Source organism: Pithys albifrons, chromosome 4 (assembly GCF_047495875.1).
Source record: "Pithys albifrons albifrons isolate INPA30051 chromosome 4, PitAlb_v1, whole genome shotgun sequence".
NCBI classification, from domain to species: domain Eukaryota; kingdom Metazoa; phylum Chordata; class Aves; order Passeriformes; family Thamnophilidae; genus Pithys; species Pithys albifrons.
Window position 1 is genome coordinate 3995515 of NC_092461.1, and position 17432 is coordinate 4012946.

Here is a 17432-nt window from a genome sequence, read left to right on the forward strand (position 1 = left end):
AAATCTGAAATTAATTAATCACAGCAGGTGAAGAACACCTTCATTTGCTTGCTAAACACAAGCAATAGCTGCACTAGCTCAGGGCAGCTGAATTCTAAAAGTAATACCCATCTTCATACAGGTTTTGCAACTTTTAAAAATTTATTTATAGAATCATAGAATGGATTGGGTTGGAAAAGACCTCCGAGATCATCAAGTCCAACCCTTGGTCCAACTCCAGTCCCTTTACCAGATCATGGCACTCAGTGCCACGGCCAATCTCAGTTTAAAAACCTCCAGGGATGGGGAATCCACCCCCTCTCTGGGCAGCCCATTCCAATGCCTGAGCACTCTCTCTGCAAAGATTTTTTTTCTGCTCTCCAAGTTAAATTTCCCCTGGCAGAGCTTGAGCTCGTGCCCCTTGTCCTATTGCTGAGTGCCTGGGAGAAGCAGGAACCCTCACAGGGACCAATGGCCAAAGAAGGTTGAAAAGAAAAACAAATGAAAACAACCCCAAAGAAAAATGTTGCCAAAACCTGCTCTTCTTGAGCCTCTGGGCAATGCCAGGAAATGTATTAGTGAACTGCTGCCTGTCTTGCTGTTTGGTGAACTGGCTGTTCTGCCAACTTGAGATGAATAAGAGAAAGAAGCATCAGTTCACTTCAACTACAGGATCTCCCTATTTTTTTTTAGGCTCATGGATTTCCACGCTCAGCACAAACATATTGAGCTCACAAGGAAAATGGCATTTGACTCAGACGACAATAAGGCCTAGAAAGCCAAACCTGCACCGGTAGCGAGTCAAACAACGCAAATATTGTCCTTATTTTCAGGACACACACAAGAAAGAGGAAAGAAAACACCTCCTGAATTCTGTCTTATTTCATACATGTGACTTAGGGGGTGGACCTCAAAGGCATAACTGAGCCCCACAAGACCCTCCTTACTTTACCATTTAGGTATCAAGTGTGATCCTCTCCAACAGCTGCGAGAGGAGCCAAGTTTGGCAGCTACAGAGAGCAGACAGAAATTGCTCTTTATTCCTGCTGGAGCAAATTCTGTCTGAAGTGCCACAGCAGATCACCAGGAGACAATTCTCACCCTCATAGCTATAAACCAGCAGACAGTCTGGGGGCTGTGAATATTAATGAAAGCTTTAGTCATCTCACTCTTCCATTTCTCAACAGGGTACAATTCAGATCCAAACAGGTGAAGTTCCACACGGGTCTCTGCGCCCTGAAGGGTGAACTCAAGTTTCCAAAGCATTTATCCAATAAAACCAGTGTCCTGGCATAAAGAAAGCATCTTGTTTTGCTGGTGCATGGGAGCAGAGGGAAGAGATCTTTCACTACTGATTCCACTTCTGGTTCAAATAGTTTCCACTGTCCGTCTGTCCATCCATCCATCCATCCATCCATCCATCCATCCATCCATCCATCCATCCATCCATCCTTCCTTCCACTTGTCTGTGTTCTTACACTGCTGACTGTTCAGTCTGTGCATCTGAATTTTTTTCAGTGCTGACATTTTAAACAGCTTGGGAAGTAAAATGGGAAAGATGTGACTCTATAAAGCTCTGGAGCAGCACGACACAACAAGCTTTTTATATCAGTTCAATTTCAGGTGATACAGAAGAAATAACATTTCTGTTTATTTTATTTATTTATTTACTTTACCAGAAGCAAGGTTGATAGAGTCTCCATGTTAAAAATAACACTGGAGCTGCACACACACTGCCTCAGACAGTATGAGAATATTGGAAATGTCAAAGCAGCTGCACCCAGTGCTTGGGGTAAAAAGAGAGAAAACCAGTGCCATAATCCTGACATGGACTGCTGACATTGGGGACCATGTCTACAATGCATGTGGATGGGAATACATGGATCACCAATACTTTGGAGAAGCTCACAGTGACATTCCAGACCTTCCTCATTTGAAAGGATGTAGTTAATGAGTATTTTAATTATTTCTCTTAAGATCCCCAATGCACAGAAGACCAACATTTCCATCTATTGATTCTTGATTCTGTATTAAAAGGATAACTAACACTCAGGACAACACTAATTGTGTTGCAGCTGAACATCCCATACCTCGTTCTACTCCTAGAGATAAAAGTTACTGTTATCAAAATTTCTGACAAATCTTAGACACCTCTTTTTTGCAATGACCTGATAGTCTCTGTGTTACTAACATTACACTTCTGTGCTTCCACAAGACTTAAATGACCATTAGTCTCCTGTTTTTCAAACAGACAATCAACTTCTCTTAGGAGGCAAGGTGAAATAAAAATCATTCTCTGCTACCAGAATCTCCCAAGATAAATTAAATAATTGGCTACATTTTAGTTTTATTCCCTTCACTTCTATTGCACAAAGCCATTAGACTAATGGCCTGAAAAATGTCATGCAAAAGATGACAGAGGGCAAGATCCTTCTCTGAAGCAGTGACAGGGCAGGGTGTGTGCTGAAGTGCAGCACCAAACCTGTCATCCATCCCAGCCTCGGGCTGCACAGCTCAGGGCAGGAGGAGGGGAAGAGAGGATTTGAAATACACTTTGCATCCTCTCCAGGAGGATTCCAAAACCAACAGATAGTTGGTTAAAACTTGGCTGTAATAATGCCAAGGTCATGGGTTCAAACCCCTGTGTGGGCCATTGACTGAAGAGTTGGACTCGATGATCCTTGTGGGTTCCTTCCAACTCAGAATAGTCTGTGAAATAACTTTACTCTGTGAAATATGCTGGGCCCTCCCTGTACACCTGAAATTGCAACCCTGGGGATCTGGAGGTTGAGTAAGTCACTGAGACCTCTCCTAGTGAGGGGCACAGAAATGGGAACAGCAGGAATCGCAAAGCAAGTCACACAAACCAAGGTCTCAGGGCCTGAGTGTGTCATCATAAATATGCAGGAACCTGCCCTCCTCTTCTCTTTGGACATTTTGGACACAATTCTAGCTTTTGGGAAGGAGTGGCATTGTTTGGCTTTCATTTTTGAGCCATAATTTTAAGCTTTCAAAATTTCCACTGTCTATGAAGAGGAATTGTGCAGAGGCTGCTACTCAGGTCTGGTCACCTCTTATTTGTGATTTCTGTGTCTTGGGCTCCAGAGCTCTGCTTTGGTGAGGAACACTGTCCATGAGATCTCTCTCAACAGCACATCTTCCTGATGGGCACTATCATTTTAGGCCTGTTTAAGCAGCGTGGCCTGAACATTACCAAGCCAGAATGCAAAGTCCAGTAGCTCCAAAGAAGCTACAGCAGGAGGTTTTATAATGACTGATTTTATCTTTGATTCAAATCATGCCATGTGCTCATTGTTTTTCTGAGTGACAGAAATAATTCATCATCTTTTGAATCTAAGAGTCTCATCCAAAGGCAAAGGCTCTGCTAGATTTGCTTTATCTTCACTAAGCTCGACCCAAAGCCAGAAAAGTCAGGGAGAGATGACAGTGACATGATCACACATCATTTTCCTCCTCTCTGCCCAGTCCTTTCTTAGACAAGGAGACTAAAAGCAACAGAGCAGGGAAGATTCATGTCACTTCACAAGAGCAAAAGACCAGCCAGAGGACAGTTTTCCACCTCACAGGGATGGCAAGAACATCATTATTTTCCCAGAAGATGCAAATCAAAGGCACAAAGGGAAACCAAGACAGTCTTAGGACATGCAAAGGAATAGCTACACATTTACTGCCAGTCACTGAAATAAATCAAGAACCAAAACCTTATAATACAAAAATTGGTGTAGAAAACCTCTCTCCTTTGGTAGGGGAGCAGTAATGAATGATAATGTTGGAAATACAACAGTACACTCAAAGGACAGGTTTTGCTCCTCAGTCAAGGAGCCCATGAACTAACTCTGCTGCTTTTAATGATTATGATATATACACAAAAGGCAAAGAAAGAGAGAAGAAAGGAAGAAACATCACATGGCAGAATGCTGAGTTGTCTGAGCTCTTCCCTACATACCCAGCATTTCTCTGCTGTTAAGCTCTGACAGGCAGTGATGACATCAATGAATAAAATTCCAGTAATGATTGCAAAGTGAAGTACTTCCATCTATCTCATTTCCTTCTAAAGAATCCCAACTTTCAGAAGAGAAGCCAATGGAGCAAATCACCCTCTAAGAGAAACACCTCTAAGTAAGTAAGAGAAGTACTTGGGAAAAGACAAAACACAGAAATTGGAACTTAACTTCCCACCTGGCACAGAATAGGACATGGGGGTGATGGATGTTAAAATAGACACAGAAAGCCAAACTTATTCAGCCAAATCAATATCAGAGGGTTTGAAGTGCTCTGGTAACAGCAGAGTGAGATGAGAACGTGCCCCTCCATGATCTGTGCCACCATGAACATCTTGCCCCTTTCACACAAATTGCCTCCTCCCTTCACACACTGAAAACTTGTGGCCTTTTATGGTTTATCAAATAGTTCTGTATTATATTTCTGATGTATCCAACTTGACACAGAGGAATCAAAACTAGGCATACTAATCAAGATGGCAACACAGAGCAGATAATTATTGTTAAATACAGAAAAACCACTGTATTGCTTCCATCATACTTGAAGGCATTTTATCTGTTTTTCTGAAGTCCCCACAAGGAACTGATTTTTCATTGTGTGGTCAGTGTTGCATTTAAGAGTCTTAAGTTTAAGTCTCAAGACTTAAAACTTGATCCTCAGAATAAAGAGTGGGATGATAAAATTCTATCAAAAGATGACAACTCAGTCACAGCATTGGAAAGGAGAGAAATCAGTAAGAGGAGACAGAACTGAAACAGGAAAACCACCTGCTCTCTGAAGACCTCAAGAATTGAGATGTCCTCTTAATATCATGTCAACACCGTGCAATAAAAGTGAGAGGGTGCTGAGCCATCATGACCAATTCCATCATTGTTGTTGGTTTTGTTCTTAAAAGTCCTCAAATCATTGACACAGATATACAGAATTCCCAGAAAAGGTGGCTAACATTTCTCCAGTGAAGGCACAGGGTTTTTTTTCCCTGGAAAACAAAGAACTTAGAATCATAGAATCATAGAATGGATTGGGTTGGAAAAGACCTCTGAGATCATCAAGTCCAACCCTTGGTCCAACTTAATCATCTTCTAGCACAGGCTTGACCCAATCATGTGTATGCTTTTCCTGGCCATTCTATCTAATTTACCAAAGTGAAGACTTTAATTACTACCTATATTTTCCCTACAGTTTCTGTCAATAATGTAAATGATATTGCAGTTCTGGACAAGACACTTTCCTGGGCTCTTCAAAGTGAGCCTGGAGCTCTGCTGGGTGACAGCCCATGCAAACCTGGCTGTGAACTTGCTCTTGCCAGCACAGAATGGCCTGGAGTGGTGCACAATTGGCTTACTTTGTGGCCAGCAGTTTTTGCTACAGGCAGTTTATCAGGATATGAGTTACAGAATCACAGAATTCCAGACTGTTCTGAGTTGAAGGGACCCATAAGGATCATCAAGTCCCACTCTTAAGTCAATGGCCCACACAGGGGATTGAACCCATGACCTTGGCATTATTACAAACAAGTTTTAACCAACTCAGCTAATCTCAGAGTTAGTCCCTACAGAAAGGCATGTGAGCAGTTAATCACCTGCCCCAGGCTTGGTGATATTTGTTCAGCTTTATTTTGGGACATAAATGTCTCCTCCTTACTTTTCCCATTCATCTTCTTGTCTTCTCCTGCAGATTAGCCAACTAAAATAATTGCTAGTGTTTAAGGAAAGCCTCACATACCACCAATCAGCCACCTGTTGGCATTTGTTAGTCTTGGCAAGTAAGCCAGAAGTAGACAGCCCAAATTGACCCTTCTGTTTCTCTTCTCTTCCTCCCTCACTCCCCTCCCTGCCTGCAGGCCAAGCCCAGCCACAGCAGCACTCACCCCATCCCTCTCATCTCAGGGCAAACCCACAGGTAACTGGTGAGTTCTGTTAGTCCCCAACGTGTAAGACACACTGATGGGAACAGGGCACTGGGACTTTGCTCTCTGCTCCCTGGAAAAAGAAAGGTAAAGGATCATGCCCTGCCTGCCTTGGCATTTTGCCATCTGGAGTTATCAGGAGGAGGAATCACACCTTCCTCTTAGAAGTGCACATTTATTCTCAGCCTGCAAAACACAAAGGGCTTGTGTCTTCCAGAGCAGAAGGAAGCAGGAGATGCTGCTGGAAGCAAAGTGGCCCACTCAGCTTCCCAGAAACCTGTTGGGATGTGGAGTGTCTTTGCTTGATCTCATCAACGTTGGCACAGCACCATATTCACCCAAATCAAACACTGCAGAGTTCAACTGACAAAAATAAACCAATTTTGTTCTGTGACCTGTTCTGCAAAGGAGACAGATTTCCCTCTGCAATGAAAGCCCATGCCTTTCCCCCCATGCCTCTTTCTTTATGGTAACTATCCCTCAGAGACCAAAGACACACAGTGCATAATTTTATCAGCTGTTGAAACCTCTAACATGTTTTTCAGCTTCCCACATTTCACAGCAGGACCAAGTACACTGTTTTGTTTCTTTTTTTTTTTTTTGCCTGCTTTTCCACTCTGTGTAGTCTAATTATTTTACTCCAAAATATGTTAGTATTTTTGACAGGTACAACTGTAAAAGGCTGCAATGCCTCAGAGCCACATACTGTGCTCACTTTAGAGATGGTAATGGAAGAGCAGCTACTGTTTGAAATAATGCAAGAATTAGTGAAGTAAAACTTATTTTTACACACAACTCTTGCAGGGCTTACAGTTTGTCTAGAAGACAACTATTTCATTTCATTTATTGTTTTTTTTGTGGGAAGCAAAATGATCACCTCAGAGACAATCTCTTAAGTGATGCTAAAGTAATTGCTCTCCAAGTTTCCAGTTGAAAGAAATAACAATCTTCAGTCCCAGGTGGGAGTCACACATGCACACACACACACAGGTATGCACATGCACACCTCCCCTCCTTTCTATTTGAAAAAGATATTTATCTGCAAGCTCTAGAAGGACAGTGGCAGAAAAACAAGTGATGGAACTCCTATGGCAACACTGATTCTCATGCACATATGAAATCACAGAATCATTTCTGCTTAAACAGCAAAACCCTCAAGTATAGGAGCATGTAATAAACAGACTATTAGCTCTGAATGAAACCTTTTGGGTAAGTTCATGCTTAATATTATTTGTATTTCCATTCCAAAAACCCGGAGCCCCACAGTCCTTGGCACTAGGAATGTTAATGAATCCTTTCCTCACCCCTCTGCTAAAAGATTTCCAGTCCATTTACAGACCAACAGGCAGGTGAAAAGAAATCCCACCATCTCCATTTCCCAGACAAGGAATTTGGGTATGGAGCAATACATGGATGGACATGACTGAAGTTGCCCAGAGATACTCTGCAGAGAACACCTGAGCTGAGAAGGCTCATCTGTCAGTGATACAAACCCACTTGCTCTGGGCAGTCCCTCTCATCAAACACACTCTTAGAATCATAGAAGAGAATCATAGAATTGATTGGGTTGGAAAAGACCTCCGAGATCATCATCAAGTCCAACTCCAGTCCCTTTACCAGACCATGGCACTCAGTGCCACAGCCAAGCTCAGTTTAAAAACCTCCAGGGATGGGGAATCCACCCCCTCTCTGGGCAGCCCATTCCAATGCCTGAGCACTCTCTCTGCAAAGAAGTTTTTTCTGCTCTCCAAGTTCAATTTCCCCTGGCAGAGCTTGAGCCCATCGTGCCCCCTTGTCCTATTGCTGAGTGCCTGGGAGAAGAGACCAACCCCCAGCTGGCCAGAACTTCCCTTCAGGCAGTTCCAGACAGTGCTGAGGTCACCTCTGAGCCTCCTCTTCTCCAGGCTGAACACCCCCAGCTCCCTCAGCCTCTCCCCACAGCACTTGTGCTCCAGTCCCTTCTCCAGCCTCGTTGCTTTTCTCTGGCCCCGCTCCAGCCCCTCAGTACCTCTTAAGTAACTGCTTTCCACTTAAGTTTTATTGTCAGATTCTCTGCATAAAACTCCAAAGTATCCCACTTCAATTGTTCTGCTTGCTCTTTCTGTTAGGCCATTTCTGAGTGTCTTTGAAGCCTCCACAGTTCTTTCTAGCCATGCTAAAGCAGAGATGTGTCTACATCATGTTCCAGATCCAGGCTCAGACTTTGGCAGGGCACTGAGATTAGCAGTTGGTTTTCAGTGTCTGAACATCTCAGATAAACCCCAGCCAAACCTCTTCTTCTTACATTTGTTCCACTAACTACTGTCTCCTGCTCATCAGTCATGTCATCTGCTGTGACCTCCCAGAGACCACCAAAACCAGCAGCCTGAGAAGTCTCTGTACATACCAGGAGATGTTTAGCCTTGCAGTGCACCTCAATCTCTTGTAATTACAGGTCCTTCTGCTCTACAAGCTTATCAGTCACTTCCCCATCTTTGCATTCAGAAAGTATTTTTATTCCCCTTCATGCTTCTGGAACCTTGAAAAATGCCTCCAACTTGTGCTGTCTCTTCAATTCTTGTCTATTTTTTTTTCTTAGGACTTTTACAACTCCTCACCATCCTGCTTCTCCCCACACCTTCCTTGCAGTCCTCCTCTGAGAGCGTTCAGAGCTCAGCCCTGATTGCTCTTTTATTCCTGGAGGTGATTCAATATCTTTTTCCACACTTGACCTCTCCCTCTCAGTTCAATCTACCATGTCTGATTGCCTGTCTGGCATCCTGTCCTGGGTATCTTGTGGGCACACAGCTCATTCTCCCCTCACATACACTTCTGCTATTCCATTTTCAGCACTGTTTCTGTTATCATATCACCCAAATTTTCAGTATTGGTGCTTTATAGACCCCTATCTCTGTTTTCTATTTTCCAACTAAATCAGTATTAAATAAATCCATTCCTTTCGGTCCAATGGCTAAAATATCTCCCATGCCCATCTGCATTACTGGAGCCTCCTGCTTCTCTTTGAGCTCCTCATTTCTTATTTTTCACCTCATCAAAGTGCAGCATCCACATCAACTCCCTTTACCTTTACCTCAGTGAGCCCATCTGCATCTCCAAATTCCTTCACTTCTCTCCAAATTACATGACCTCCCTTCCAAACTATCACATGATGCAGCACCTGCTCCCTTATTTTCCTTCAGTTTTGTGGCTCTCTCTCCTCCTCTTCTCCTAGTCATGATTTTGCTGGAATGGTTAGTGTTCTTTGGAGAATTTCCCTATGTTTCAGCATAATTTTTCCTTCTCCTAGTGCAATAGTACAATGAAAATGCAGAGTAAGACAATGAGTAGAATCCAGGACTCACAACTGGATCTGGAGGATATTTCAGCATTAAATCAATGCATCCCACTGATTTGCTTATGCTATAGGGACTGAACCCTGGTCTTTCCCAACCAATACAGTGGTTGCTTGGTCACAGGACTTTTGGGGACACTAGTGCAGCTTCAGACCCTCAATACCATAAATAAACAATATATAGTTTGAATAGGAAGGTAGGGGTGTTCACATTGCAAAATTCAGTGCATTCCCCTTATCAAAAGTACTAAGTGGTTCCCTTTCCAAGTGCTCTGTGAGGATGCACAGACATCTTGAGACCCCAACAGGTTTCTCCATATCTGAGCTGATCACAGATTTTTACCTGATGTTTCCAGCTGGCATTATCATCACATCATAATTTCAATTCATTATCTCATCCTTTCCTTCCAAGCCCCAAGAGGTTTAGAACAGGTATTCATCAGAGAAAAAACTGGTGGTTTTCAGTCCTGAAAAATGTGTCAGAGTCAAACCAGTGAATGTGCCCCACCAGCATAGCTGGGACTACAATTTCTATACTTTCTGAAAGAAACTCACAGCTGTACATGCTGGTGGGAAATGAAGGATTGTGGTTGTGCTGGTATTAGATACCTTTTAAGTGATGATCTTGTAAGTTATTTGCATGAGGTGGAATGAAACTCTGTCCCACAGAAGGAGTGGAGGCAAAAATGGACTGATGAGATGCTCTGGAAGCCTCTCTGCTCTGTTCTTTGCCTCTCTAGGGTTGCTGGATTATCTCCTGTCAAGAGGAATACCCTCCCCTTGGAGTATCTAACAGTTTGAAGCTAAAGAATCAAACACAGAAAAGGAAGTAAAGCCCCACCTATTAGTCTGCTAGGAGGTATAAGTAATTGGAGTTACACATTAAAAGGGAGGAAGGAAAGCATGTTCTTTTCTTACTGTGCTAAGACTTGAAGTACAAGGCTACAAAAAAAAACCCAGCAAAAGATGTTGATGCAACTGAGTTTTAGGTCAATCCAATTAATCTAGGAAAGCACATTTTTAACAAATGGCTTCATTTGCTTTTAAGGATAACCACACTAATGATGTAAAGTAACTACTACTGCTGCACACAGCCCTTCATTTAATACCTGTGGGGCTTGATGTCACAAGCAGAACACAGAGGGAAAGAAAACACTCCATTTGTACAGCCTTCATCAGACTCTTCCCTCTGCTGTAGTGGTATAAGCAGTAAGAGTGTTTAACCCACTGTGGGTTTCCAGGCTTTCTTCTCCCTCTCCACTGAAAGCAATTCCGTTCAGCTTTAGCTGCTTTTTAATCAAAGGCAACTATAATCACACTGGTAGGATGCTAATTCTGAAGAGACATTAGCAAAACCACAGTTACTTCATTAAACTGCAGACCTGTGACAAAGGACCATGAGATCCCAATTAAAATTTTGCTCTTTTGCATAGAACAAATTAAGGCAGGGTTGGTTAATTAAAATATTCTTATTAAGAATAGTAATAACACCAGCCTCAATGACAAAGCTGAAAAATGAAGTGCTAGCAACTACTAAGAATTTCAGCTCAGAAAACAATAACAATTTCATACTCACATTTATCACCAAAAAAGCCTTTCCCTGACCTTCAGAAAATGATGTCTGTCTACCACATCAGTTAATAGGGAGTCTTAAGTCGAGTGTCTTCAGTCCCAAGTAACATGTAAATCCACACAGCAAAACAAAGTAATACAACATTGAACAAGAATGTGGGGTAACATCTGTGAGCCTATTTTTTGCCTGAATGCTTTTATGCTGCTTTTAGTTCTCAGCTTCTCCTAATTGCTGACTTTGGCAAAATCCAAAGGATTTGTCATTGTTGCCTTCAAATATCAGCATTCCCAGAAACATAAAAAGCATATGCTTACCTGTAACAACACCTGTGATTGATTACACCTTCACACTCTGAATACCCTCTGGAGGTTTTGCTCAGTCCCGAAACGAGAGGGGGAAGGGATGAGAACAGTTGTCTGAAGAGCACTATATTAATTCCAATAAAACCCCAATTTCCCCCGTGCATTTGACAGCACGGTGAGAATCACACTAGCCAGATTCCAGGCATGTCAGTCCTTCCACACACTGAGTTGAGTCAAGCAAACTCTACTGCAGCACGACAAGGAAAAAGTTGATGTATCAAGGCAGAAACCCCTGATCTAAAATTCATAGGAATGGGAACAAAACACAATCAATACAAAGCAATTTCTACAGCAACTGGGAGAAAGAAAAACAAAAGAAGAGTTGCTGCCTTAACTGTTAGCACAAAGCTTCAGTGGCAAACGAGGGGACCTTTCCCTCTTGGCATCTCCCTAATCCACAGCCTGAATGGGTGCCCAGCGCATTCCACCCGCGCTCCCTCTCCTCTTTCCCTGGGAGCTGTGGAGGAGCATCCCCGGCTCCGCCGGGAGCGCACACGGGTCCCGCACCCCCATGCAGGCACAGGCGCTGCCCTGCCTCGCTGCTACACCCACGGCATCCCGGCACTCACCGTCACGGGCTTCCTCCCCGCGACTGCAGTTGCTGCAAATGTGTTTGATCTCCTTGCCTATGTGGTACTGGATCACAAACGACACGTTGGTGGTGGTGGTGGTGCTGCTGCTGGGCTCCTTCAGCGGCTTCATCCTCACCAGATAGAAAGCTTTCTTTTTAGGTTTCTGCCCGCTCATGCCTGAAGCCGAGCCCTGCCCGCAGCCGGCAGAAGGCAGCGCCAGCATCCCGGGCTGCCCGGCGGGCGCGCAGTCCGCCATCCGCCGCCGCTCGCCTGGCTGCTCGGCTGCCACACGCACCGGGGATGAAGGGGAGGGCTGGGGGAGAGAGGGGGGGAGGCGGGAGGCAGAGCAGGCAGAAGCGCTGCCTGAGCCTTGCTGCCTGCCCTTCGCGACCCCAATCCTTCACCAATCCCCCGCACTGGGCTGGAGGATGGTCAGTGCGTGTCCGCTCCCAGCGCATCCTTTACCCGCGGGCGCCGGACGCCTTTGGCACACCTTGGGGATGATACCTAGCCGGCTGCGAACACCCAGAGGGCAGAACCTCCCCTCGCTTCCCCCATGCCCTTTTCCCCATTCCAGCAAGCCCTCCGGGATGGCTGTGCCAGCGCCGCTTCCCTGGCACCGCGCTGCATCCTCCGGCCTGCACCAGGGGCGGCAGGGCAGCCTGGCCCGGGGAACTGGTATTTGACACACAAAGGGCTGTCCGACAGCAGGCGGGCTGCGGGATGCCAGCCCTCCTCCCCGCGGCTCGGGGGGCACAGGGCCACTCTGCTTCAGGTGCCCCAGCAAGACCAACCCCACCCACTTTCCAGTCTGGATTTTTCCTCCCTCTTTGGTTCTGACAAAAGACAGAAAAGGTGCCTGGCCTGGGCCGTGCAGGGCTCACGAGGGCAGCCGTGGACAGGACTGGCACTGCCCGGTAACTTCGGCCCGAGCGCCCCTGCGGTGCGACTGCCCCTCGGTGGAAAAGGCTGACCGTGGGTTTGATTTCCTTTCGACTGCTCATCTGAGGGATGAACTTCTTTGTCTCCCTTGCCTCCTGCTCAGATTGCAGCTGCTCCAGAGAACAGCCTGGTCATCCCCAGCTGCCGGCAGCCCGGGCAGTGCGCTTCCAAAACTCCCCCAGTCTCAGAGGGATTATAATCCCTGGCCAGACACGCCGTCAATCCCCTGCTGCCCCCAAAATGTGCTGTCTGTTTTCACGGCGTGGAAAGCAACACAAGCTGCCCAACCTGCCAGGGCAGCAGCTCAGGACAGTGCCTGTGACACAGAGAGTGAGGGGAGTGGGGAGGAGGACGCTTGCTTGCTGCAGAGCTTTGGGAAGGAAAGCCTAAAGAAGAGAAGATAACCTCAGCTATTCTGACTGCTATCACAGGAATGTGAGTGCTGCTTCTTTAAATCCTCAGCAAGCTATCAGTTTGGCAGGCACTAAGCAGAGAGAGTGCAATTGGGGCAGACGAAACATGGCAAAGAATAACACCATTCTCCTTATTTTTAGCCAAAGCCCTTGCTTGCTGCTAGAAAAAATCCACTCATTCTGCAATTCTTTACCATTTCCACATGTTGTTGCCACATGTTTTACTGCAACAAAGAGGCCAAAACAAGCCTTGATTCTCTACAACTGCACATGAAACAGACAGTGAGACTTTTTCCTAAAGAAGACAGAGTAGAAACTCAAGGATCCAGTGCCATGGTTTTCCATTTTCTGGAGTGCACACATGCACACACAGAGGCACACAGAAGATGCATGCAATCAAACTGCTGACCTACTTGTTCTGCATCATTCTGATGCGGGTCTGACTTCTCACCTGGCGCTCCTGGGAGTTGAAACCTTGAGGTGTCACACACAGCAGAAAATGCAAGGCTTTGCTTTTCCCAGCAGTGTTCACAAATCAGAGTAGGTGCTATCAGATCTCACAGAAACACAGACTGAAGCATCCTCTCAGCAGAATTACACTGTTTGCTAAGCCACACAACCATCCTACACGCTGGGCTATGTATATGGGTTTATGCTGAAAAGAGTCAGTCACCTCAGGTGATGTATTGCCCCAAAGGACTTGATTTTGCATGTGTTGCTCATATAAAATTCTTACCTGTTTCATGTAAGTGGTAGGAGAACAGGGAATGCAGAATTATTCAGGAACGAGCAGATGAATTCCCCAAATGTGCATATCATGTAGTTCTGAGTTAATGCACAGAGAAGCCACCCCTCGAATGCCTGATGCTGAGCTACTGTTTGCTACATCACACATTTGGAAAGCAAAGGCTGAGGGGAGTTTGATCCCCCACCAGACACAGCAGTTCAGACACTTGCAGTGGAATTCCTTCTAAGTTATTCATTGCTTTTGATAACACCTTCAGTTTGGTTGTGATTCAGAAAATAATTAGGTAAGCGGGTGATATGACCATAATTCACCTTCTGAACTTGCTTACAATTCACAGCTGGCACTGGCACTCAGCACTGCTGCATTATGGAAATGGGTCAGGAGAGGAGAGCACATTCAAATGTCATCTCCTGTGAATCTGGGAAATACGAGTGTTAATGAAATGCAGGGTGAACTCCAAACTGGAATATCCTATCTGCTGTCTCAGGGCAGAATTGGGGTATTGTGCCTCACCTGTTTTAAGAAAGGAAACTAGAGCTGAAGACCAGCAGAGCTGGTCCTGTAAAGCAAATGGTCTTGTAGTTCAGGAATAGGGTAAGACTTAGGACATGAAAAACTGGGTCAGGTCATCAGCCTTTTGCAGCCTCCCTCTGTGACCTCACTCAAATTATTTACAACATCCTGATATCTCAGCTCCTTGGCTGAAGAACAGTGATGTTGACATCTCTGTTTTTGAGACAAATTTCATGAAATTATGTTTCAAGGTGCTCTAAAAGTGGTTGGAGGGGAAACACACAGACCTTTCAAATACAGAGATCTGCTGTTTATAAAGCAAGAGGGAAAACAGGAACAACATGTTCCATCAGGCTTAGTCCAAACAGTTCACTCATTCCAAACTCAAGCTTTTGGTTTCAATGGTATTTATCCCTCCTCTTCCAACTCATTTTATTCTAAACCCATAAAATTCAACTCAGGTCTGAAAATAGACTGGTATCCAAATTCTGCATTTTTGATGACTCTGTTATCATCTGCCCACCCCAAACAACCTTTAGAGAGGGACAGCAGCAAACCCTTTCTCGGGGAGAGACTGGAAGATTATCATCTCTGTTTAAGTCCAGCCTCACAATCTATGACAGAAATACCAAATACTCTGGGAAGAGGCAGAGTTTTTGCAAGCAGATCCCAGGAGACTGCAGATGCCCAGGTGCTCTGACACCTTTGGGGACATTTGGGAATTAAACTGCTCCAGTGAGTAACACTGATTCCATGTGGAGAAGAACCCCAAATTATCCTGGAGAAAGCCCAGTGCATATTTTATTGCAGGTGCTCTGTATTTTGAATGCAAACAAGCCCTGAATCCATCTGCTGGTATGACTCTTGTACCATGCACTTCACTATAACATGAAAATTGCCTTCATTCCTAAGAGCTGCCTTATAGAGAATCTGAATTTGCCACAGCTCCTAAACCAAAAATATGTTTAATTATGATCTGTGTCATTATGGTGAAAGCTGCCACTGCTAATCAGTTCCAGGAAAAATAATGTACAATAAAGGTACTACAGTATTCCTGTACAAAATTACTTGGTTTGACTAGTTTTTAAAGTAAAAAAAAAAAAGTGTAATAACTCTTTCATTGCCTCAATACACAGCTACAAACCTTGGCATGATTTTATTACACAGTGGACAACAAAATCAAGGAAGAGGATGTCAGACAGTTGGTTATTTGACAGTGAATCAACAAACTTGCATCCCATTCCTAGCCCACATTTTCTTCTTCTATAAGCCTGAGAAACCATTTGTTCATTCAGTTCCTCCCCCTGCAGCCTTTGCCAATAAGGAGAGTGCCACTTCCATTGTCCATAAAGAAGAGATGAAAGCAGCATCTCCTTTAAACAGGTGACTACTGAGGTGTTGAGGTACTGGTTTATACCTGCATCAAATTCTTTGAGGCCTGACATTGTCTTACCATGTTTTTTCCCCTGGACCACGTCGTCTCCCCATGTCACAGATCACTTGGCTAAGAGTCTTTTTTAGGACACTGTGCCCTCAAAAAACAGGCAGGTTTTTGGCTGCATTCACCACACCTCAGGAAAAGAATAATTCTTCTCCTTTCTCCAAGCTGTGGAAATGCCCAGTGCCAGTGGGGATAGAATCGTAGAATGGATTGGGTTGGAAAAGACCTCTGAGATCATCAAGTCCATCCCTTGGTCCAACTCCAGTCCCTTTACCAGATCATGGCACTCAGTGCCACGGCCAATCTCAGTTTAAAAACCTCCAGGGATGGGGAATCCACCCCCTCTCTGGGCAGCCCATTCCAATGCCTGAGCACTCTCTCTGCAAAGTAGTTTTCTCTGCTCTCCAAGTTCAATTTCCCCTGGCAGAGCTTGAGCCCATCGTGCCCCCTTGTCCTATTGCTGAGTGCCTGGGAGAAGAGACCAAGCTCCACCTGGCCAGAACTTCCCTTCAGGGAGTTCTAGAAAGTGCTGAGGTCACCTCTGAGCCTCCTCTTCTCCAGGCTAAACATCCCCAGCTCCCTCACCCCCTGAAGTTTGTCCTACAGCTCTCAGCTGAACAACTGGAGGTTTCTGTGTGGGCAGGACAGACTCCCTCCTGCGTCCACCACAAACAGATGGACAACAGAACTCATGCAGAAGCTTTTCATCCTTGTTTCTTCAACATAAATATTGTCTTGGAGAGCTGCAGTGTTGCCCTGAAGAAGCTGGGCACTGTCCATGTGAGAATGCTGGACAAATGCAAGTCTAACAAGGCAGCATCACTTCTCAGCAGTTTAGTCTTTCCAACCCAAACACCCTGATTCATGTTTTACAGTCTATTTAGGCACTGATGTTTTTACAGGGATACCCCTGCACGTGGCAATTTTTCACAAATATTTTCCTTTCTTTCCTATTTCCTCTGCCCACTGTACTACACATCCCAGTGAGAATAAAACAAGTGATAAAGGATAAACTAATTACCAGCTGCTCTGGTGATTAATGCATACATTGATGTTGTATTACACATACTAAAACAAGCTGATCATCTTGGAGTAAAGAGGAAAATATGCACAATTTGATCCAATGACTAAACCACAAGAATCAGCCACTAACACAGAACCTCCTTTGGTAGCATCTTCAATTCACTATCCAAAAAAGTGCCCCCCAAAGCCATTTCAGGACTGCTGATGTTTGCCAATGGAATTTGTTGCCAGGAGGAAAATTTTTCTAGTTGCAAGGCACAGCTTTAACCTGGATCCCCAAATATTTTCTGCCTGCCAGGCTGTTAGTGCAGCAGGAGGACTCTGCTCCATGGCAGGGGCTCCAGGGGGCTGTGCTGACAATATTTCTGCTTATCACCTGGCACATCAGCAACACTGGGAGGGCAAGGAGGAGGGAGAATCAGCCTGAGACTCCTGCAGGCCAAAATAGAACATGACCTTTTTACTTCTGCAGCCATAAACACATTTTTAAGCAACAATCCCAGCTACTCCTTGCAGTTCCAAACCCAGGAGAGCCTGGGGGGGGAGTGCTGCACAAACCAAGGCAAACTGGGGGAAGAAGAAAGGAAAGAAAATTCCCTTTCC

General features: G+C 44.9%; 1 protein-coding gene across 5 annotated transcripts in view; it reads right to left on the reverse strand.

Moving 5' to 3' along the window:
* Positions 1-17432, reverse strand: part of PHACTR1 (phosphatase and actin regulator 1) — a 271226-nt gene that overhangs the window by 121347 nt on the left and 132447 nt on the right. The window contains exon 1 of one of the 5 annotated variants that reach the window (XM_071553247.1): positions 11747-12057. The exons of 2 other annotated variants lie outside the window; for them this stretch is intronic. In XM_071553247.1, coding sequence (XP_071409348.1) covers positions 11747-12005 — 259 coding nt within the window. In that variant the 5' untranslated portion in view covers positions 12006-12057. Of the gene's footprint in view, positions 1-10818; positions 10879-11129; positions 11684-11746; positions 12058-17432 lie in introns of those variants that run through there. 2 more of the 5 variants (XM_071553249.1, XM_071553250.1) reach the window with 2 other exon arrangements.